General features: G+C 37.1%; 4 protein-coding genes across 9 annotated transcripts in view; 2 read left to right on the forward strand and 2 right to left on the reverse strand.

The window, feature by feature from the left end:
• The window catches only part of SENP7 (SUMO specific peptidase 7), an 88,735-nt gene extending 81,551 nt beyond the window's left edge, over window positions 1-7,184 (reverse strand). For 2 of the 3 annotated variants that reach the window (XM_075194882.1, XM_075194880.1), the window contains exons 1-4: window positions 6,927-7,184; window positions 6,072-6,144; window positions 4,585-4,689; window positions 131-213 (exon numbers count right to left, since the gene is read on the reverse strand). In XM_075194882.1, the coding sequence (XP_075050983.1) occupies window positions 131-213; window positions 4,585-4,689; window positions 6,072-6,134 (251 nt within the window). In that variant the 5' untranslated portion in view covers window positions 6,135-6,144; window positions 6,927-7,184. The remainder of the gene's footprint in view (window positions 1-130; window positions 214-4,584; window positions 4,690-6,071; window positions 6,145-6,926) is intronic. The other variant, XM_075194881.1, reaches the window with a different exon arrangement.
• On the forward strand, window positions 7,117-10,223 carry LOC142138306 (putative protein ARB2BP). Of its 3 annotated transcripts, none has more exons than XM_075194885.1 (3): window positions 7,117-7,271; window positions 7,883-7,980; window positions 8,797-10,223. In XM_075194885.1, the coding sequence occupies exon 3, from the start codon at window positions 8,799-8,801 to the stop codon at window positions 9,870-9,872; it is 1,074 nt and encodes a 357-aa protein (XP_075050986.1). In that variant the 5' UTR covers window positions 7,117-7,271; window positions 7,883-7,980; window positions 8,797-8,798; the 3' UTR covers window positions 9,873-10,223. The 3 variants fall into 3 exon arrangements, with proteins under 3 accessions (XP_075050986.1, XP_075050987.1, XP_075050984.1); XM_075194886.1 differs by having other exon boundaries at window positions 7,267-7,292; XM_075194883.1 differs by lacking the exon at window positions 7,117-7,271 and having other exon boundaries at window positions 7,278-7,980.
• Window positions 10,224-13,046: 2,823 nt separating this feature from the next.
• Window positions 13,047-19,995, reverse strand: TXNL4B (thioredoxin like 4B). Its single transcript, XM_075194889.1, has 4 exons — window positions 19,889-19,995; window positions 15,246-15,409; window positions 14,967-15,118; window positions 13,047-13,568 (listed from the first exon to the last, which is right to left on the reverse strand). The coding sequence occupies exons 2-4, from the start codon at window positions 15,375-15,377 to the stop codon at window positions 13,403-13,405; spliced, it is 450 nt and encodes a 149-aa protein (XP_075050990.1). The 5' UTR covers window positions 15,378-15,409; window positions 19,889-19,995; the 3' UTR covers window positions 13,047-13,402.
• On the forward strand, window positions 19,907-22,742 carry TRMT10C (tRNA methyltransferase 10C, mitochondrial RNase P subunit). 2 transcript variants are annotated; one of them, XM_075194887.1, is made up of 2 exons: window positions 19,907-20,013; window positions 21,348-22,742. In XM_075194887.1, the coding sequence occupies exons 1-2, from the start codon at window positions 19,922-19,924 to the stop codon at window positions 22,672-22,674; spliced, it is 1,419 nt and encodes a 472-aa protein (XP_075050988.1). In that variant the 5' UTR covers window positions 19,907-19,921; the 3' UTR covers window positions 22,675-22,742. The 2 variants fall into 2 exon arrangements, with proteins under 2 accessions (XP_075050988.1, XP_075050989.1); XM_075194888.1 differs by lacking the exon at window positions 19,907-20,013 and adding an exon at window positions 20,020-20,235.
• The last annotated feature ends 925 nt before the right edge of the window (window positions 22,743-23,667 follow it).

The raw sequence follows: 23,667 nt of genomic DNA on the forward strand, positions 1-23,667 counted from the left end.
TAAGCAGAAGAAGAAAACATATCCACAATGGATGATAAGCCTTTAAACATGCTGTCAATTTAAGCAGATAATTACAATTTTAATATTGTGAAAAGTAATTAATTAAGAAAATACATTGTATCCCACTTACCTGTTTAACTTGTAACTTGTAACTTGTAACTTGTCCTTATTCCTTGGCACATTATACGATTCATAAGAGGAAGCATATGCCCGCTGAAATACACAACATGTATACATATGAGTAATGCATCAATGGTACCAATAATACCTAAATCAATATATGGTGCAGCTTTACCATGGATCCTTAAAATTATATTATGTTTTTACATTTGTGTGACTGGCTCTAGAATTCTACATTTTCTCTATGACAAATTAAAATAAGAACAAGTCACTGTTCTCTATCATTTTTACCAAGGCTGTAGGGGGACATACACCGATCAGCCACAACAGTGAAACCACTGACAAGGGAAGTATCATTGATTATCTTGTTACAATGGCACCTGACAAGGGGTGGGATATATTAGGCAGCAAGAGAATAGCCAGTTATTGAAGCTGTTGTGTTGGAAGCAGGAAAAAAATGCGATGGCTAGATGATTGGGTCAGAGCATCTACAAAACAGCAGGTTTTGTTGGGCAAGGTGGCTTAGTGGTTAGCACTTCAGTCTCACAGCACGGGGTCATGAGTTTGATTCCTTATCTGTATGGAGTTTGTATGTTCTCGCCGTGATTGCATGGATTTCTCTGGTTGCTCAGATATCCTCCCACACTCCAAAAACATACTAGTAGATTTATTGGCTGCTGACAAAATTAACACTAGTGTCTATTTGTGTGTTAGGGAATTTAGACTGTAAGCTCCAATGGGGCAGGGACTGATGTGAATGACAAATGTTCTCTGTACAGGCGCTGCGGAATTGGTGGCACTATATAAATAACTGGTGGTGATTATGACGACCTCCAAGACAGCAGGCAGTGGTTAGTACCTACAAAAAGTGGTCCAAGAAAGGACAACCAGTGAACCTGTGATAGGGTCATGGATGCTCAAGACTCACTGATGCACCAGGAGAGCGATTGCTAGCCCGTCTGGTCCAATCCCACTAAAGAGATACTGTAGCACAAAGTACTGAAAAGGTTAATGCTGGCTATGATAGAAAGGTACTGGATAGAATTCAGAACACACATTGCATCGCAGACTGTTTAGATTACCCATGCTGACCCCTGTCCACCTGCAAATGCGCCTACAATGGGCATGTGAGCGCCAGTACTGGACTATGGGCGCAATGGAAGAAGGTGGCCTGGTGTGGTAAATCACATTTTCTCTAAAATTTGTTCGTCTTTTGGCACTAGGATGCACTATGAGAAAGAGGCAAGCCGACGGAGGCAGTGTGATACTCTGGGCAATGTTTAGCTGGGAAACCTTGGCATTCATGTGAATGTTACTTTTACCATCTACCTAAACATTGTTGCAGACCAAGTACGCAGAACTTCATGCGCCCTGCCACACTGCAATAATTGAACAGGAATGGTTTGAGGATTATGCCAGCGATCAAGCATCTGTAGGATGTGCTGGAAAAAAAAGTCAGAACCATGGAGGCCCCACCTCGCAATGTGCAGGACTTAAAGGATCTGCTGCCAAAGTCTTTGTGCCAGATACCACAGGACACCTTCAGAGGTCTTGTACAGTCCATGCCTTGACAGGCAAGAGCTCTTTTGGCAGTACTAGGGGGATAGACACAATATTAGGCAGGTGGTTTTAATGTTGTACCTGATCAGTGTAGATTTTTGATTATGTTTCTCCCCTAGGAGGCAGAGAACAGAACAAATAGCTGACTCCATCTCTCCCCTACTACCATTTTGCTCATACTCAGTTTACCACTAGTCCAGCAACGAGAAAACAATGAAAGTAGCAAAGTAGAATAGAAACCATGCATCCCTAGGTGGCCTGGTCTGTATTACCCTACAGCCATGGAGAAAATTATTTAACAATAAGTTAAATAAAACCAAAACCTTTTCTTCTTCAGTAGTAGGGGACACAGATGCTGGGATGTGTCCTAAATGGAAGGAGGGGAATGCCTAAAACAGCGCCATTCCACCAAAAGCACACTCCACAGAGGCGACAATGTCCAAATTTATAGAACTTTGTAAAAGTATGCTGGGGCAACCAAGTTACCGCTCCGAGATAGACGGAGGAGGAAGGCTTTCCTCCCCCACCATACCCTCGGTCACCAAATTGGCAACACCCAGCTGCTTTAAAATCATGGCTTAAAATGGAATGATATTAAAGCCAGCTATGTCATCACCTGATGAATAAAAGGACCCAATTGTCACGAGCCGCCGCAAAGCTTTGGAAAAAATGCCCTAAAATGAATCCCCACAATACACATCTTGGGGTGTCCCTCCTGCTAAATAAGCTTTATCAACTTTCATAAGTAACCATGGTTCCAAAATGATAGACGTCAACCGTCACGATTTATAAAATAACGTGCAATAGATATCCGCCACTCCCCCTGTGATAGCACTTGATGTGTGCAAGACCTATGAATTTGTTGAACAACTTTCTTATGAACAGTTTAGTATTGCATACACAATCATAAAGCCTAGCCTTTTCCTAGTAGTTATAATTTTGAATGTCCGTAACTATGTTGGTAGGTAACTAACATCTAAAACTAGAATACCAGAATCTTATCTTAAAAGAGATGTTCACCCAAAAATAACTTTTGTAATACAACCCCAGCCTTCCCCCAAGACAGAAATGTGTAATGCCTTGGTCCAATAGAGAGCACCGATTCATGACTGCCCTGCTCTTATGTCACCAAACTGAACAGAATAAGGCTACACTTCATCAAGGAGAAAGAAGATGTGTTAGCATTGATAACCTGTATTTGTATTCCTAAGTTATTCAACCTATGCATTTATAGACAGCTACATATAGTGTACCATAATTATACCACAAAATTGGAAGCTGTGGTCAACAGTTCTTTAAAGCATGAACTAAACCCACATACTGGAATGTTCATGGGAATTCTAATGTCTTAATAAGAGTAATTCAAGAAAGTATTGTGCAGAACCGTTTATCCATCATAATATGTACTTTATGCCTTTCAGGCAAGTCTTTCTAATTTATATTATTTGTACTTAAAAATTAACTATAAAAATTTTAAAAAATAATACCATTTAATTAGGTTTACTAATCACCCTTTTGTATATACTGTATATCAGCTAACCTTTGGTCACTAGAAAGATAATTATGTGATCTTGGGTACTCAGTCATTTCCATCAATTATTGCTAAAACAATGTATTTATGACAAACAAACCAATTATTCGATTGTAGATGTCACTTGGCCACCTATAATATAAACAAAAGGAGGAGTAGTTGCACACAACCTAGGGACTAATATTCTATTAATAATGGATAAATACCATTATTATCTAATAGACAGGGTGCACTCTTATAGTTGGCAGTCATACAGAAAGAGAAAAGAGAACAGAATAGAGGCACTCCAGTCCCTAAAGAATATATTACTTAGGTCAAGGAATCATATCCTAAATCTTAGTCAACAAAATTAAAACATAACTTTTATTAGGTTAATGAATAAAAAAAGCAGCAAAATATTAAAAAATGGTTGTGTATGTTGGTGAGTTAAAACAAAAGTACCCAGAAAAAACGGACAGCAAACAAAGTATCATATAATAGTGATACTCAAAATATCGTTATGGCAGATCATGTTCCCTGGGGTTATGGGAGAAAAATAATATCTTGAGGATATAGTTTATCATTTATTATCCTCCAAGTTCTTTCGAATAATCAATTTACCAGAAAAAGATGTTAAGTTCATAGGAACAATTACACTGTTTCAATATGGAGATACTCTGTAATGGTCTATTCCTTTTGTGTGAAAGGATATACACAGGTCAATATTAGCCCATAAAAGTTTTGTGTAGTATATTGGGTTCCGTAATATACACCAAAATCCAAAGTAACTGTCAAATTCCCACTTATATTATGTATTTATTTTGGGTATGTTGTTAATTGATAGATATTATATTTCTATCAATAACCCACATTGGATTTCCTGGGTTCAGTACCCTAAATACATTCTCTTCACACAAAGAAAGATCTTATTAAATTGCCCAAAAATAGAACTCGGAATCTAAACCCTGTACGGATAGTTGCGATTCCTAAATAACATCTCTACAGCGTCAATATATGCCTCATATTAGTATCTAAATATATACATGGGCATAGAAAAGGTCATATTTATGCCGTAGCTATTAGATCATATATAGAAATCCTAGATTCTTCCCTATGCGTAATCGCATCCCCAATGGAAACCAGATCTCCACATATAACTAACAATCAGATACCTTCAGCGCATATCTGATAAATCCAAAACACCGTCCCCGGCAAGAAACGCCGAGTCGGATGCCGCCGTCAGGTACTAGTGACGTCACTGCTGACGTCACTTCCCCTAACGTACGTTTCGCAAATGAGCTTTCTCAAAAGGAATAATATAAGTAAATATAATATAATATAATATAATATAAGTAATGTGCAACACTTTGTCAATTGTATATACTGTGTATTACCTTCCGGAAAGTGACATTTCTGAAATCAGGATTAGCTCTTGATAAAGGAGAACTCGCTTGGACGTCTTCACACCAATCGTCTGTTTTTTTCTTTGGAATCTTAAACTAAATATATATAAATTAAAACAAATATATATGTAAAATAAATGACCCTACATCACAGGTAACCTAAATCTTAATAAAACCACAGCATTAAATGACAATTCTATCAGAAATATGTTTTGTAATACTCCCTCCTCCCAACTGGCAAAAACAAAGAGATCCCATTAACTCACCTGCATGAATGCTTTTTTTCCCTCATTGACAACCAGAAAGAAAGTGATGCCAGCTGAGCCAGTTTCTAGCACTGACGCTGAATGACCAGAGCTAAGGCACCTCTCCATTCATCCACCAGTGGGGCTGCATTTTAGAGTGCCCAATAAACTAAAGAGCAGTGCTCTCTGTCCTCTGCTGGCCTCCCTCCCCAATACCACTAAGAAGCCCTAGAACCGCTGAAGTACAGGAGAGTGATTGGTGCTGGAAGTATTCAACTCTGTCTGTTTGACTCATTACGATGCAAGTGGAATGGATGAAACGAGTGTCTGTATCAGAAGCCTTCCACCTGTACGTCAGCAGTTATAGGGCATCTTACTGGTCATTAGAACTTATAGAGATGGGGGAAGGAGTCAAGAGTGGGAAAACATTTTATTTCAGTTGTCATAATAAAAAAAGAGAGTAATATTTTCAATAAATAAAACCACATGTCCAATTGTGTAAACAGGTCAAATTTAGTAATCTATATACCGCATGTACCATTTGTTACTTTATACAAGAAACAAAAGCATATTATATACCAACTTTCTGATACACAAATCCCACAGTTGTCACACCCAGATATAGTGCAAACTGGTTCAAGATTGCCATGTGTGTGGTCCTATCGATTGCATAAATCTATGTGCATGCGTCTAATTCTAACTGACCAATGACAAAATCAGTACATATCTTAAAACATATATATTTTCTTTAAATTTTCTCAATACGTCCTTTAGTAGTGGTGGTGCACCAATCTGCCTCTGGTACCTCCAGCCCATAGAAAACAAACAGTTCCAGATTAAGCAACACACCTTCAGACAGCCTCCGATTCAGAAGACCACTTGTCCCTGAAACCTTGTACACAATGTAACCCAAGCTGTCATGTGAAATAAACAAGCATGTAAGAGCTCTTCTGAAACACACGCTGCCTAATCTGGAACTATAGCACTTGTTCTCATAAGCATACATGCAATATTGAATGACCACACTACACAGGCCCTCCTATTATCCAGATATTTGGTTCAAATGCTGAACGAACAGATATGGCAACCAGGCTAAATAACCACATATGAGTGTGATGTTAGCATCATCAAATAAAAAAATGGAGAACAAATGAAAATGTTTTCTATAATAAATGTTCTTGTGTAAAGTTTCAAATGTGTCAATGTTCTAAATGTTTGGGATCTTCTACATACCCCACTAATTTTTCCATTTGCAGGTGTGAATGGTGGAGAATCTTTTTTCTGTTTTCCCATCATAATTTGGCCACTGGAAAACAAATGTAAGACAAAATGTCATATTTTAAAGAAAGATCACTCTGAAACTGTACAGAAACATTAATATAGTGTATCAAATCAAACCATAATCATATCTAAATATTGGTAAAATAATTGTAGTATATATTAAACCTGCTGTCCAGGAATGACTAAAATAGGAGAACCTCAAATTTAAAATTACTTTTGTCCATGACCAAACTGAAAAGTTATGCAGTCCTAATGGTGTATGGAGATCATATAATTGAGACTATTTTAACTGTGCACTAAACAAGAGTAACCCTACAATTTATAATCAAGAAAACAATCACAGATTAATATAATGGTAACATCAAAAGCATAATGAAAACATCAAATTTAATATAGAGCATATTGTAATTTGTATTGTTACATTTGAAGGTCTTGGACGTCCTATAATTATATCATTGAACTTCAATACACTTTTTTTGTTACTATGGTTATTAGAGTGCTGCTTCAGCCTCTTACACAAATATAATCCACAGTGGAATGTCTAGATATTAACAATATATAGCAACTTGTCCATGATGTATAGTTCTTCCTATAAGCAATATTTAGTTTACAAAACAAACTCTTACTACTATGATAATTAAACATGAAACATATATTTAGGTGCTACACACATATGTGCTAAATAACAGACATGTATTTACACTGCATGCACTTGTCACGCTGAGAATAAAGAGGTACTATATGTATCAGTGTAATAGACTGAGGAGCAGCAGCTACATGAACAGGTGAGTGTACAGTCTGCCTTGCCTTAGCTATGTTTATGATACACAAACAGCAGCCGAGCAGCGCCCACTGGTGCCCCCTTATGATGGCACCAGGTCAGACTTAGCTTACGCTGGAACAACAACGACAGTCAGTGACGTCACAATCAGGCAACGGGAACACGCAGCTCCCGGATTTACATGTCGTCGTTAGATTGCACTTGATGTCCAGTGACAACCACAGATACCCGACACTATGTAGAGCAATTATATCCACCCTCTGTATTTGCGGACGTGACGTTGCAAAGAAGAGGCGGACGTAGCGCAACAAAATATGGTCATGTGACCCGGCTCCTGCCGTCACGTGATTATGGTTCTGTTCACCAGAGAAGTTAGTGTCTTCCACCTAGCAGTTGCGTGTCTATAGTAGGCAATGCACTCACTCCAAATTGCTGATTACTCTATATAGTGTAGCTTACATGGGAACCTTCTAAACAAACCTCATATTATTTATATTGTGAAATATTCTATAGTGATAACCTGTCAAATTGACTCATTTTTATAGTGTAATGTCTTTCTGCTTTTCCAACTTATTTTCCAGCTGTAAAAACTTGAACTGTATTAGGCAATTCTGTTGTACCATACCATTCGTATGTGCAATGTTAATCTTTTATGTTATTGGTGGTTTTAAAAATAGAATTTATACTGTGTCACAGGTATTAATTGTATTTGTTAAGTCATATAGTGGAATTCTAACAGTGGCTAGTAAGTGGAAAAACATGGTATATGTGACTCGTAACAATATCACTGGACACCATGGAATTGACAAGTTGGAGAAAAAGAAATCAATGTCAAATTTTCTAGTTTGGTCTGCAGTCAATCTGCAGTATTCCTCCATAAATATTTTTCTCCATTCAGTTAAAGGTAGTCTGGCTGAATTGATGTCTGTCTAGCTCTCTTCACTTCTGCTGATCAAGTCCTATAATTTTTTATTTTTTTTAGAGTGTGTTATGAACTGACAATTTGCTTCCTGCAGAAGTTTGCAAGAGCCAGAAGAGTGGTAACGGGACCTGCCAAACATTGTGAATGCCAAACACCAGGTAAAAAAAACTTTTGGTATGTGGTATAACTTGTGATATTCCACTCAAAACTGAATGTTTATTGTTTGATTGAATTATTCTTTAATGGCAATTTATTTCCACAAAAAATAATCGTTATGTCAGTTTGAGATCATAGTACATTAGGATTAAATGGTACTGATATGGTTGTCTTATTTGCATTCAATTCAAATAGATAAGTGTCATAGTTAATTAATAATGACTAAAAGCCTATCCTTTGCTAATTTTTAATTATGTTGAGACAAAGGAAGACAAAACAACGCCCCAGTGAGAAAGTAGCCAGTTTAAGGTAACTAGAGAAAAAATATTCCATCTTGACCCTATAAATGGCTATTCCCTGGATTGATCATCCAAATATTTACTTATAATATCATACAATACATCTGCCATTACTGCCACCCATGGTAAGGAATTCCATAATTCAGGTGTGCAAAACACCCTTTCTGTGCTGATAGTGAAACCTTCTATGTGCCAGTCACAATAGCTATTAACTGCACAGCCCTGGGGATAAAGCGATTTCGTTATTGTGTTTACCTTGAATATATTTATATATATTAATTAGGGAATCTCTGCATAAACAAACCCAACCTTTCTTTATAACATACCCCCCTTCAGTGCCCTTATTAATGAGTTTGCTCCCCTTTGAACCCAACTCTTAGACTAGTCCTCAACACTGTACCCCATATTTGAAATGTGGTCTAACTAGTGACTCATACTGTTGCAAAACATTATTTGCGTCATATTATACAATGTTATGGTATACATAATACATTGTGAAATGCTGTTTTTTCTACTTAGTGATGGAAGGATTGATCAAAGTCAGTGCGTGCCTTGAAAGCCCTCAGAGTTTGGAGGACTTGCAATATTATTTCAATGCGTATGGAGAATTGAGGCATACAATTACTAATAAACCTTTTGTCTATAATTATTACAAAAACGAACATGAGAGAAACCATAAACGTTACAGAATTCTTGGAGATATGATTACTCTTCATGTGTATGAAGTTCTGGAGAAAGAGTGCAAACTTGAAAGAATTACCATTCCAATTGATGCTTGCGATGAAGAACCAAAGTCTTTCTTTTTCACGAGCAAAGAAATCTTGAGTAGGCAGACAAACCTTTTTGTTCTACTTCAAGACAGTGGGGTAATCAGAGCTGGCCAGTGGGGCCAGAAAGTGATATTCCATCACTCTCTAGCCAAAGGAACACAGATCCCATATATTAAGGCTGCCTTAAAGGACAATGGATCCATAATTGTTTTAAACCCTAATGACAATTTTGTTGAGATGAAAGAAGAGACCCAGACAATGGTGAAGAAAGAAGAAGAGTTCTGCTCACCAGAAACCAGGGGTGCATCAGATCTATTTAGAACTCAAAAGAAACTTACTGTCCCCAAAAGATGTTGCAGCTCTCCAGAGGAGCACACGAGCTATGTCTGGGACCAGTTTATTTCCAGGAGTGCAGCTAAGAATGTGTCATTTATAGCACATGGGTATGGTGGGTTAGTATTTATGGACTTGCTTTGTAAGAAAAGCAAAGAGGTCATGAGCAAAGTCAGTGCTGTAGCATTCATAGACTCCAGACATCATGCTCAGCATCAGGCAAAAACGGAGCCTGAAATACAGAACTGGATACGCTCACACTGTAGGAGTTGGGTACTTAGCACCAAGCCTTTAGACAGACCTACTGGGTCTTTGAGGAAACTAGATTGCCCAAAGGTATCTGCTGGAACAGAAAACCATGAACTTGCCCCATCCATTACCCTCCAGTCTGTTTTTCGATTTCTTAGCAGGTCATCAAAGAGTCAGAGAAGAGCAGTTTCATCTCCCCATACAATGGTAACTAGAAGTACTACAAGAAATAAATCTCTCTAATAGCCACTTTAAAGATCATTCTTTAAACCAGTACACAAATGATGACTACTGTTAAGTAAATACTAGAGCTCTATCTGAAATGTGCAGTTGAAACACACATTGTGGATTATGTTTGCAGAAAAAGACAATACAGGAGAGAATCGGGCCAGCTGTCATTACCAGACCTTTGTGTACACCATATACAATTACCTTCTACCATGAATGCACACAAGAAGTTGAATGTACTTTATTTGCACATGCTATTTTCAGAAAATGTTCAGTTCACAGGCAATTTGTTTTACCACAACCAAAGTAGTATTGTTAAATTGGTGATATGAGGTGCTGAATAAACAATTGTATGACATGCTTTAATGTGTATGTTATGGTGTTATTATTTGGAAACAGTCACTGATGTGACTCCATTATTGTAGAAATATACAAAGTTTGCCTTATGATATTCACAATCCTATCAAAAGTAAAAAAAAAATCTACAACAGAGTTGCCTCAACACATAAGCATTTCATGTTGATGTCCCCTTTCCCTAGTGGATATTTCATTAATACCACTATTGAATCATTTATATCACCAGCAGTGTAAAATAATTACACGTTTTTTAAAAAAAAATTGTGTCCCATTATGATGTGTATAATATAATGTTAATCTAACCTGATAAAATGAGGTGAACGCTTCTTGGAAACGTCATGCACTTTGATTGCCCACTATACAAGTCATAATAAAAAGATCACCTTAATGCAGCGGCGGCCCCCCAGCACAGTGTAGGGAGGTCACGTGGCCTACTGGGAGGAGGAGGGAGTGCACTTCCTCTGTATGGCCCCTTTGACGGCGGGAGTGCTGGACACTCCAACTACATCATGTTACCCCTCACTGCCTTGATGTATTTACAGCTATGGATGATACCATGTTATGGTATTTACCAAAGGAAAAACATTGTAATAATTTGTATTATATTATTTGTATATACTTTACCCCCACATTGTGTGCGTTTTTTGTTTTTAGCTTCTCCCTAGACAGGTAAATTAATGGGAGTCCCTCGCTTTTTTTGAAGAACAGCATCCAGCAAATCTGACGTAAAACAAAATGCACTCGTCCAAGAAGGTGTACGTTTTAGGAAAACACTGAAAACAAGACATATTAAGAGAATTTATGCTTCTGGCAATTTTTGTAGAGAACTCATCCTTTTCACTAGTGATGAATATATAATATCTTCAGCGCTACTGGTGCCTCAGATGACCAATAGAAAAGGCAAAAGGAAAACCAACGCAAGTTAACCCCATACAAACTGAGGCAAATATGGGTAGTGAATCATGTACTGATGCTATACAAATATATCTAAAGCATAATGTACATATCTTCATTTCACTGTGCTGTCCTCTAATAAATTACATAACACGATTCCAACAAAACTATGTTAATAGGACTCCCGTGTTGTCAATCATGTCATGTGAAAGTGTGGGTAGGAGGAGATTATATTTTTCTTCAACCATCCCACCCTTCCCCAAAGAAATACACTTAGTTTAAAATCTTCCGAAATTCCCGTAGCGGGTTCTTGTGTGGGAGGTCCCAACAGTCTCCCTTCCCGCAATATATGTGGATCAATGTCATAGATATCAGGATTGTCATGTAAATAAATCTTTTTCAACACTTTGAAAGACTTCTTTATAGTCGAAACGCGTCGGTGGTTGGTTGACTGGAGGATCGGCTGCTTATTCCGGAATTGAACATCTCTGCAGAAACTTCACATGTTGATAATCCGGAACTAACATCTAACCTTTCCATGCAAGTTTTTCTTTGCTTTCTGGTAGGAGCAACCGCATTTCCTGTCTTTTATTGTGACTTCTTTATTTAAATATTTTGTGTATATTAAATTTTGAGTATTTTAAACACACTGCACTAGATTTTTTTAGGGGGGGCTGTCTGTCAAAATGGAGAGGAGATAAGAGCGCTCCTTAGATGTGATACCTGTTCCTCTAATTAACTTACTAAGCTGTTTAGCAGTAAAATGGTAAACAGGACATAGTACCGGATTTAAAAACAAACAAAACAATATTACTTCTTGCTGTTTCTGCTGAATAATGGCAGGACACTCCAATTTCTCAGATTAATAGTTCAAATGTTATTGCTTGTTAATGCCAATAAAGGATGATTCCTTACTTTTTAAAAAAAAAAAAACACATGAAATGCAAATGTACATAGAAATGTAAATATGCATAATTTGTGGGTTATTTATAAAACATTAACATTGTCTGTTCACTATGCGAAGCACAGAACAGTGGTAATATAGGTAGTAAAGCGGAAATTAACCCAAACAAATGAAAATGCTGTTTCAAAACTATGGAAGAGGGACTTCTATTCACGCGCATGGAAGTGATGAATGGTTAATTTACATTGACACAATGTACCAGTTCTATATATATATCGCTGAACAAGGGCTGCCACTCTGATGTCAATTAAAGTAGTCTTCACCAATATATATATATATAATATATATATATATATATATATATATATATATATATATATATATATATATATAGCATATGGAAATCCTTTTTTTGTGTGACAATCTGAAAATAGTGGTACAGAAGGTTACGCATTTTCTTTAGTATTGTGAAAGTAGGGCAGTTTTTTTTCATCAATGAAGCCAGTAAATTGGGAATGTGGAATAGATTTTGGCAGCAACATTAACTTAGGAAATGTTAATGTTTTTAGAGTAAACAGAGCTGTTCTGCCATTGAGGCAACATAGTAGAATTAATTGTCCTTTACAACATATCAAACTATTTTATATGGGTTTAACATAATCCACTGCAGAATGCCTCCTTTTCGTGGCAACTCACAGCCGAACATTACAATCAGCCCAGTCTTCTCCAATAGTGCTCTATTAAAGAGAACTCGACAATACTCCAAAGATGTGAACCATGGTGAGCTTCAGTGTCCCGACGACAGATAATTGGGCGGGAACGGGAGGGGTCCCAGTAGTGTGATAGTGACAAAACGTGGACAAATTGTGACATTCTACGACAAATGCTCTGCTGTGAATTACTTTTTTATCTTTTCTACGTATGGTCTGTAAACATGTAAGAGGCTTAGCAGCATATTAAAATAGTTAGAGATCAGAACTATAGCCTAAAGAAAATAACAAATCCAGATTTCAAGACTGTGATAACCAACAATGTGCATATGAAAAAACAAAGTTTTATTTTCATAAATAATTCAAATGAAATTAATACTTTTTTACACTAAATAGATTTGTCCTACTGCAATAAATGTACTTCAGATAAGGGGTGTATTGGCTTGGCTGGTCCAGGACAGTCCAAGCAGCAGCTGGTGTGACAGATGCATCCTTCCAATGGCATCCCAGTTCTCTGTTCAGTGCCCATTGGTCATGTGTCTATAACATTTATACAACTCTTCCCTTGGGGAAAAAACAAAAACAAAAACAGACAACACCAACCTAGACCATTTTCTTGTAAATTGAAAAATTCATCATATATTGTTGTTTGTGTTTGACTAAAATGTTCTTGACAACACCTAAACTCCTTGATACAGAAGGTCATATTTAGGAATATTCTTAGGGTCGATAGGACTTTGTACAATGAGTTTTCCACGCATTGCTCCCCTGTAAATTACTTCAATAAGGTCAATAAAATCCTGCTTGGTCTTGAAACTGCCGACAAACTTTGTATGGTCTGGAGACCTGCATAATACATTATTAGAATATGTTAGTATAATTGTCTTGCATTGTCAAAATCTAAAAATTAGTCATAAAACCACCACTCCAAAAATGGCAATTCACCTTTCCTAAATATTACTCAGGTCGACTTTGAAGTTCTATGTCCTGTGTAAATACTCAGAGCTCATTTACATAGTACCATATCATATTCAGTATTTATTTTCTGTAAGTCCTGTCTTAAAATAACAATTTTGTCAGGTAAATAGAAGTGATAAATAGTTTTTTTGGAAAAGGTTTACTTTTAAGAGACCTAAATCAAGTAAAACATTAATAGATAACCATTAAGGTACATACCCACTACAAATTTAAATGTGATTCACCAATGAACCCATGCACTGGTGTTCAAATACATTTACGGCAAGTTATACACAGTGTGACAGAAAATGATCATGTAAATAATTGATTTCTGTAGGGAACGCATTGTCTGTAGACAGAATGCATTATCCAGATTTGAACTCTGCTTATAGCATTTTAGTCGATCGTAGATTGCAACAAGTATCATTGGAGGTAATGTACAAAGAGAAAAAATATCTAAAGCGCAGTGCAAAAACCAGCTTTGGTCCCACCATGTGCCTTGATTTCCACCAAAGCGCACAGGTTTTCAGAGAAAGATGGTGGCATTTTCAGAGGAGTGCAAATTTGCAGTCTGAGGGGAATTCGGGCAAAGCGATGGAGTTCTATGCAAAGTATGGAGGGCACTTAGATTTGCAAATCTGTGCAAAAGAGATTTTATTTTGTGGAGTGGGATTATTGAAACATTTTTAGGCAATATCCTTGCTGTGCCCTGCAAAAGGACTTGAGTTTTGCACCATCTTGCAACTGGCGGTCTTTGGATTTTATCTATACGTTTAATGGGACCCATGTTGCACTTCTGTGAAGAAACTAATCACTAGGGACACTCCGAGCAATCTAACACACACAGAAGTGACACGTAACAAAAACAGTCCCTACATCTCCTTACTCTGAAGAATAGTTTAAGCCATAAATCAGCAGTATTTTAGGAGAGAAACTGAAAAGATTTAAGTATGATCTTTATGACCTGATGTGTTCACTGATGTGCAATCATAGCCGATTGCTAAAATATACCAAAGGAAAGGGAACTGCATTGAAGTTGTTAGTGGGTATGTAACCTTTAGGCAGTACAAAATCACATTTTACTTGGAAAATAGCATAATCTAAATTGCTTTTGAGAGGCAAACAGATACTATAATCACTCTGGACCTGTTACTTGCCCCATTTCAGTTAATAATGAGAACTTTAGACTGCACTTTCACCCACTCACTTGCATTGTAAGAGAAAGGACAATATTGTTATTAATCTAAAGCAAAAACATAAAAAGACCAAAATAAAAGTCCACGTTACCCATAATCCACTTTCATATGCTGTCCATTAAAGAAAAACACAGTAGATGGGATATAACTGATGTCAAAGTATTGGCGGTAGACCGGCACTTTATCCACATCAACAAGATAAATAGTTGCCATTTTACTTAGGTCATGTGATGTCTTTGCAAGCTGCAAAAGTAGAAACAGAGAGATGGAATAAATTGGAAGGACTCATAACATTAATCTTAAAGTGCAAGCAGGGAACCAAAAAAATCTGTACATTATTTAGATAGTCTTAAAAAGAAAGCAATCATACTATATCATCAAGCTGCAGACAAACTGAGTCATCATCTCTTCCAAACCGCAGAACCAAGACCACCTCAGCTGTAGTCTTTATCGCTTGATCCACACCTCTTTTACTACTCAGTTTTGGCAACAGAAAACTCATGGTCTCTGTAGCTGAGCTTCGGAAGATAATTTCTAAAAGAGAAGGGGACACAGAGTTTAATTAATCTGGTGTGATATTATGTAGATGCAGGGTTCTTCGATCCTCAAATACCACTAACAGATCATATTTTTTATACAGTTACAAAGATTGAAGCAATAGTAAAATACATATTGGGGGACTTTAATGGAAACTAGTGCACTAGAAAAAAGTACTCTAACCAATACCTTTTTTTTTCTCATGCAGTTTAAAAAATAAAAGCAAACATGACATTTTTTTTTACTGTGAACCAGTTTTAATATATGGTAAATGTAAATCTAAAGCCAAGGGGAGAACTGATATGAGCAGTAAAATATACAGAAATGCATGTATCCTGGGTGCATATAATATAATCTCTCCATTTTGGTCGGCTTAAAAGAAATGTATGTCTGGCCGTTTAGCCATTTTCCAGTCATCTATCCTGACATTGCTTCAAAAATATATCTTAAATGGCACTTTCAAACATAGGTACGCCATGCTCCAATTATTATTTTTTCTTAGTAATCTAAGGTGTTAGGTTGCCTCTTCTAAGGACAAGGTGTTTTTTTCAGTCTAATGTTATGTTTTCAGGTCTTGGGAAGGGTATCGGGCAAGCCACCACTCTAAACTGTCTGGGAGGAAAGTCAACTTGCATCTTTACTCAGATACCACTTCCTGGTGGATTTGCAGTAACTAAGTGGCTTAACACACATATAACAGAACAAGCTGTCCTGATCCCAGAGTGCTTTCAGCAGAAAATTATTTTTTCCCCAACTTGTTCTTACTTTTTATGAGGTTCCTTGATGGTGCAGAGCAGGCTCAGGTTGGTGTTTCAGCAAAAACACTATAATAACATTTGCTCATAACTTCAATATTGTAATTGTCCACATTTTGTTTATATTGGTGACCGTTCCAGGTCTGCTTGGCATCCTCACCGGTCTACTATATGTGTATAGTACTGCGGGCCGATGTCACTTTTTATTCATCACAGCTGTGAGCTAATGAATTGCCCTAGGAACCTTAACTGTCTGGTGACTTTTGCCTACTGTGTGTCTGTTGTGGTTTACTACAATGCAACTTTCTCTATATTATTGTTTTAATACATTCTTATTTCATTTTAGCATAAGGCCTTTGTTAGGAGCCTACACTTTCAAGCACAGGTTTCGTTTATATTTGGTAAAGTGCTTTACTGGAAGCTGCCATCTCTATATGTTGGAAGATCTTAGCCCATTAATGCACAACAGGCGCCTCTCCGAGCTAGTAACACTTGTTTTAAATGCCTGCTTATATCTTATTACAGATAGTGTCTTTCTTTGACCACCATGCGGCCCTAAAATGCATCAGGCTGGCTATCACTGTCTTAGCCACTCATGCATTTGTGTATTACCACTTCAGCATTCTCACACAGTCACAACTGAATGTTTTGTCCGAGTAATGAATGCCTGAATGTCACAGACTGAACTTGTCCACTGTGTGCCAGCATTAATGCTATGGTATTTATTTCTAGAACTATTCTGTCTGTACCTTGTAATTGGCTTAATATAGAGCTAGTGTGGCTGCCCAATATAGTAGACTTCATTGTGCATGTGGTATTAAAGCAATTAAAACTACTATGTTTTTGTAATCCAAATATTTTTTGTTGGTCAGGTTTGGATACAACATTGTTCTGTATTTAAAGCTGGCAGGAAAAACCCTTATTATTATCATAGATTTGTAAGGCGCCACAGTGCTTCAAAGCGCCATACAGTGGGGAAACCAGTACATACATAAAACAGGGACATTCAAGGTAGACAAAATAAATGCAGACATGAAAATGAAAGGTATGAAGGACACTGCTGATTAGAGAGCTTACATTTTAAGTGGAAGAGGGCATAGCTGAAATAAGAGTAAATGTTTTTCAGAGTGGAGATTGGGTTAGTTGTGAGGGTGCATTAGTGTGAATAGTGTTATCGAAGATAAGGTCACCTCTAAAAAAAGAGATGGGTTTTCAAAGAGCATCTAAAGATTTGAAGGCTGTGGGAAAGTCTGATTGACCGTGGTAGAGAATTCCATAAGTAGGGAGCAGCACAGGAGAAGTCTTGTAGGCGGGAGTGAGAGGTGGTTATCAGAGACGAGACAAGGCGCAGAGGTAGATCTAAGAGGGTGGGAGGGAGAGTATTTTGATATGAGATTTCAGATGTATGCAGTGGTAGTGTTGTTGAGGGCTTTGTAGGTAAGGGTGAGTAATTTGAATTACTAATAGATAGATCAGTTAATCAGTTTCCTGTGATAAAAATATGTTGCTTGATAAAGTTGGCCACAACCTGAATAATCATATCAGGCAATTTGGCTGTATCTGACATACAGGTGTGGGTCCAAAACAGCCAGATGTTATAGTCAAATCCAAACAGATTTCAAATGGACATGCTACAAAGGTCAATGTAACAATGTCTGTGATCTGCATATTTGTGCAGTCATTGGCCAATGCACTTACTGGGCCTCATGTGATCCAGTCATGCAATCTGATTGCAAACCAACTCTCCCAATTTATCCTGTATGTAGCAAACAGAACGGAACGGAGATGTGTTTGTTTGGAGCTCCAATTGAATGGTCAGATCTACATATGTGTGGGCAGTTCAACTGTTTATATTTTCTTTTTCATTCGAAATTATTTGTGACCAATCAGAAATGATAACAATTTCATCTTATGACCAAATTGTGGCATTAGGCCTGGATGGCAACACACATACACATACTGAGGAAAACATTCAAAACTATCACCAGTGGTCATCCAACTGTAAGACGACAAGGAAGGATCAAGTTAGCCCACACAGGTTTTCTTCCAGCATTAACTATAAAAATATTATTGGAAATGTACAATTTAGTACAAACATTGATGGGAGCCAAAACAAGTAACATATTCAAACCAATTTGGTTTAAAATTACCAAATAGGCAAATGATATGAATACATAATTTAATGTGATAACATAGAAGAAAGGTATTAATCCAACCTTGAATAACAAAGTTCAGCAAACTATTTATATTGCTTCTAATGTCTAAGTATGTCACAGCTTCATAGAGTGAAATTTAAAATACATCCTTCAACTAAGAAGTTTACATCATCTAAAAGTATGGGTTTTGTTTTGTTTCTCTAGTTGTCTTTCTCACACCAAATTCTATTTTCTTGTTAGCTCAATATATAATTTCACACTGATTTAATACAACTATATTATCCTCTCCAAGGATATATCAGCAGCTGTGAAATGTGGTCACAAAGTTGTTGTGGTCATTGTAAACCATATGGCTGCTGTTTCTAAAAAGTGCTGCTGTCAAATATATACAACATGGTGACGGTGAGAATAATAATCTAATTAACGCCTTGTTTGAAATGATTCATTTGATTGTTTAGCAACCCTCACAATAGAATTTTTCTTTTTATTAAAATATATAAAAATAGTGAGCCTTTGGTACCAATACAACAATTTTACAATCAAGTTTCCTCTCAAACACCTCCCTCCCCACATTCTCCTCCTTGCTTCCCTTACTTCCACCCCACCCCCAATAATTACAAAATCTCTACAAACCTTTCACAAGTTTAAGTTTGTAGGTTTTCAGCACTCCTCTGCCCCTCAGTCTTTGATAATCTAACATTTTTTTATATAACCTACTAGCTTGTTTGTCTCTCTGATGTAATACTGTGACGCCACACTCTTAATCTCTATATTGACAAACTGAGGGCCTCTCACATTAATATATAATTCTTCTCCTAAACCAGGGCAATACACTCAACCACAGATCTTCAATCACTGCATCTGTGGCTACTAATGTAAAGGGAAATGTGATGGCTATGTGACTGATGTACAGTGTTAGATGCAAGTTACATAAAAAAAGCAGACATAAATTGAGTAAAAGCAAAATATGCATTTTGCATGGAATGTCAATCCAAGCTCATCTAAAAATGTGTTCAGGTCTGCATCACTTGTATACACCAGGTTTATGTCATCACCCTCAAAGCATATTTTGCACTTGTCCTCTAGCACACAAAAGTGATAAGCTCCTTGACAGCCACAGTGTTTGCGTCCAGATCAAACTCAGGCGCATTTATGTGCACACATTTATGTACATTACTTGGCCTATGCTTGCAGCCCTGCACACCCCTGTCCACCTCCCTAAACTTATGAAGTCGATCGTGTAAGATATACTCGAGTGTACATAGTGGCGTGTGCTTAGGCATTTTTTTGTGCACAAGCACATTTTACACAAAAAGTCCAACTATACATCAGGCCCTATATGTTCAAATCTGCACATTTCCCGACAGTGCTACATCATGTCAGACACTTTTCTTTGCACACAGAAGTGTGCTCTCATGTGGGACCATTATTATTAGTGGATACCTTTCTTTTATAGTCACACACAACAAGACCTACATAGCTGGAGAGAGCAGTTTACATCCTATCACTGATAGATGGACGGTCACACCTCATCACACTGATAAGTCTAGGAGAGGCCCCCATACCTGTCAGTGTGAGCAGTCATTGATCACACATCGATGAGGGACGTTATACGCTGCCGCACAGGAAAGCCGGTTACACCGGAAGCGGAAGTGAGCCTATCATGCGGCACATGTGACACTTCTGTACGGTAGGTATGGACAGTGTGTGAGTGTGCCCTTTATGGAGGTTACAGCTATTCATGGAACGCAGCTGATGTATGTAAGCTGGCAGATCACCGCTATACACCATGTGAATACTATTACTTGCATTGGTTGCCGCTGGTGGCTTCTTCTGTGAACTGTGGATGAGCCCAATAGAAGAGGCAGTCAGGTGCTGGTTGGATCTTCCAAGACCCTCCTGCGGCTGTGAAGTGTGTTCACCAGATTATTGTGGTCATTGTAAACTATATGGCTGCTGTTTTTAAAAACTGTTGCTGTTAAATATACACAACATGGTGACGGGGAGAATAATAATCTAATTAACGCCCTGTTTGAAATGATTCATTTGATTGTTTAGCAACTCCCACAATATAACTTTTCTTTTTATTAAAATAAAAATAAATACTGAGCCTTTGGTACCAACACAACAATTTTACAGTCGAGTTTCCTCTCAGACACCCCCTACCCACATTCTCCTCCCTTGCTTACATTACTTCCACAACCACACTCCCCCCCCCCCCCCCCCCCTCCTATAAATTCAAAATCTCTAAAAACCTTTCACAAGTTTAAGTTTGTATGTTTTCAGCACTCCTCTGCCCCTCAGTCTTTGGTAACCTATCATTTTTATATAACCTATTAGCTCGTTTGTCTCTCTGATGTAATACTTTAATGCCATACTCTTAATTTCTATATTGACAAACTGGTGGCCTCTCACATTATGTAATTCTTCTAAACCAGGGCAATACACTCAACCACAGATCTTCAATCACTGCATGTGTGTCTACATTGCAAACTAATGTAAAGGGAAATGTGTTTTCTTCAAATTCAATTTTGCTTCTTTGTTTACTCAGTTGTACCTATCAACTTGTTAATTTCTATAAATATTTTTTGAAAAGACTAGTGATCAGTAAATATGTTATTATAAAGCTGTACATCACAAATCTTGTCTGGAATAGGGTTGTGAATCCCATATTTGCAGTTTCTCATGCATGTGTAACACAGATGTGATTGTCTGAGAGGCATGAAATTTTATTTCCAAGGCCGCCTCTACCGGCGTCAGTGATGTTACTTTCATTAATATTCATATCTGCTGCTGATCTTACATAAAATTCAGAATACATTTTAAATAGAGCGGGCTTATACTTTCTGCTCATTATGACATTTATTACTTACAGATATAGGATGGCCAAGTGTCACCTTTGGATGGCAGCTAATGAGAGTAAAAATAGTTGAATGTTGTAATACAGGCTTAAGGATCAATAATAACATTTGTCATACCAATGTAAATAAGTTGGTCACAAAATGTTTTCTCTTTTTCTTGCAGTCTAAGGATCACCCTGACTTGTAAAATGGCATTCATGAATACATGTTTACGAATACTTAGGGTTTCTTCATGCCACTCCATAAAAGGTGTCACTTTAAAGGGGAACTTTTTATTATCTGGCCAGTACTTGCAATGTAGAACAGTAATGCTGAGTCAATATTGGAGAGATCAAGACAAGTTCAGTACCACCGAAAACGTAAATCTAGACACATGGAAAGATATTCTAAGAAGTGGAATGCCAAGGACTGGTGGTGAGCATGCTGATTCACCGATAGAAGAGGAGTCATCTCTAGAAAGTATGCAAAAACTGGTCGACATGTGGAGACTGGCAGGAAAAGCTGTACCTAACTCCATTAGCACAGAGGAATTACAGGTACTTCTAGAACTTCCCACCAAGTCTTCGAGAAGAAAATACTTGAGGGACCTTGTATTTAAAGAATCTAGAAAGAAAAGCAAGGAAAAAAAGAAATTGGAAAAACAAGAGTTGAAGAATGAAATGTTGAACAACACTGAATCAGAGAACATTGAAAGTGAGAATACAGTTAAAAAGCATGTTACCTATCTCTTAAAATTTTGGACAAAGTGTGAGGACTGCTATGATGGATGGCGAGGTGCCCAAGCAATGATATTTGGGCAACCTTTAGTATTTGACATGGTATATGACCATTATATGTCGCATAAGGAAATCAAAGATGCAGTGAATCAGCTTGTGATGTGTGAAGGTTTCAACAAAAAATCTGTGGATCCCTTTCACATTCACTTCTGCAGTCTTCAGCCCAATGGTCCATACATTAACGAACTGGTGAAACGTTACCATGGGGCATGGGATGACGTCTTGGTAACCAGCACTGAAAAATCTCACATTGACATCTTTCCTCGGGATCAACTTGTTTACTTGACTAGTGACTCTCCAAATGTGTTAAAGAAATTTGACCATGATAAAATTTACATCGTAGGTGCTTTTGTTGATAAAAGTCAAAAGACAGGAGTATCTTTGGGAAATGCCAAGAGACTAGGAATAGCTACTGCACGACTGCCATTGGACAGGTTCCTGAAATGGAGTATTGGTGGTAAAAATCTCACCCTTAACCAAATGATTGAAATCCTAATGACTTTAAAAGACACAGATGACTGGACAAAAGCATTGTCAGTCGTTCCAGCAAGAAAACACCTTGGTTTTATCAAAGAAGGCATATTTTCTTCAAAACCCTTGTCAAAAAATACTAAAACATATGAGTTAGGAAAAAGAAAAACAGATTGTCAAAAAGAAGTCCACAATAATTCTGCCCACCAAAGAAAGACAAACTGGTGGGAAGAGAGAGATTAATTTAAGTACTCATACGAAATATATGAATGTTATTAGTGTTTAAGTCAATTAAATCATTTATATAATGATGTTGATTTTACTTCTTTGCATACATATGAATCTTCCTGTAACTTTGACTTTTAGAATATCCATTTAGGAATACATTGCAGAGCAGCATAGTATCTTTGTAAAAAAACAACGCATTTGCTGACATTTTCTCTGTCTGTAACCAGTTTGATATGCATTGGAAAGCCCAAATGATGTCATATACAAGTATAAACAAAGATAATATACATCTTAAGTGGAACTAAGCATAGTCTTCAAAAAATAATCCTATTAAATGGGGATGTTGGATAATGATGACCTAGATATAACAAATATTTGTAATGATCTCAATGTGAGCATCTCTATATATGATGAGAGTACAAATCTAATCTATTTATAACTACATTTTATACTCTTTCTTGAAATGTTCTGCTAAACATGCAAACATAGGATCATTTTCATTAAATGATATACATAGAAGCTGCCATGTTCCTAAATTAGCTTAAAAAAATATTGATAGATATAAGTGTCTCTGATTTGAGGCTACCCATTTTATTTAACTACTTTTATTATTTAAGTACATGTAATTTTATATATGAAATGTCATGACAAGATCCTTCTGGGCATGAACACGATGTGAGGGTGTTAAAGGGTGAATCAAAACAAAACCACCAAGTCTGTTTAAAAATGACTAAAATTGCCCAGAATTATATCTTACATACACTATTATGCCTAAAGTTCTGTCACCACTATGATATAAATCAAAAGCTGCCACTCTTAGGACGTTTTCAGTTATTCCCTGCTTATCTCGTACTGAAATCACATTTGAATTTAACCAGAGATACTGTAAACCAAGCAATTCCCTCCATAAATGTAGCATTATACAAAGCCTATCTGACATATGCATTCTTTAAGTACACAAAGACAGAAAGTTATTAATTTTAGTTTAATATGATAAAGACACAATGC

Source organism: Mixophyes fleayi, chromosome 2, assembly GCF_038048845.1.
Source record: "Mixophyes fleayi isolate aMixFle1 chromosome 2, aMixFle1.hap1, whole genome shotgun sequence".
In the NCBI taxonomy this organism is placed as follows: Eukaryota; Metazoa; Chordata; class Amphibia; order Anura; family Limnodynastidae; genus Mixophyes; species Mixophyes fleayi.

What these genes read in the sequence shown, in the direction of transcription:
- TXNL4B (XM_075194889.1), bottom strand. Translation starts at nt 15,377, where the DNA reads ATGAGTTTTCTGTTGCCAAAACTGAGTAGTAAAAGAGGTGTGGATCAA. An exon ending in GTCTGCAGCTTGATGATATA is followed by an intron (nt 15,119 to 15,245) that starts GTATGATTGCTT and finishes CTACTTTTGCAG; the next exon opens with CTTGCAAAGACATCACATGA. An exon ending in CATATGAAAGTGGATTATGG is followed by an intron (nt 13,569 to 14,966) that starts GTAACGTGGACT and finishes TGTATTATGCAG; the next exon opens with GTCTCCAGACCATACAAAGT.
- TRMT10C (XM_075194887.1), top strand. Translation starts at nt 19,922, where the DNA reads ATGAGGGACGTTATACGCTGCCGCACAGGAAAGCCGGTTACACCGGAA. An exon ending in ACATGTGACACTTCTGTACG is followed by an intron (nt 20,014 to 21,347) that starts GTAGGTATGGAC and finishes TTTTTCTTGCAG; the next exon opens with TCTAAGGATCACCCTGACTT.
- LOC142138306 (XM_075194885.1), top strand. Translation starts at nt 8,799, where the DNA reads ATGGAAGGATTGATCAAAGTCAGTGCGTGCCTTGAAAGCCCTCAGAGT.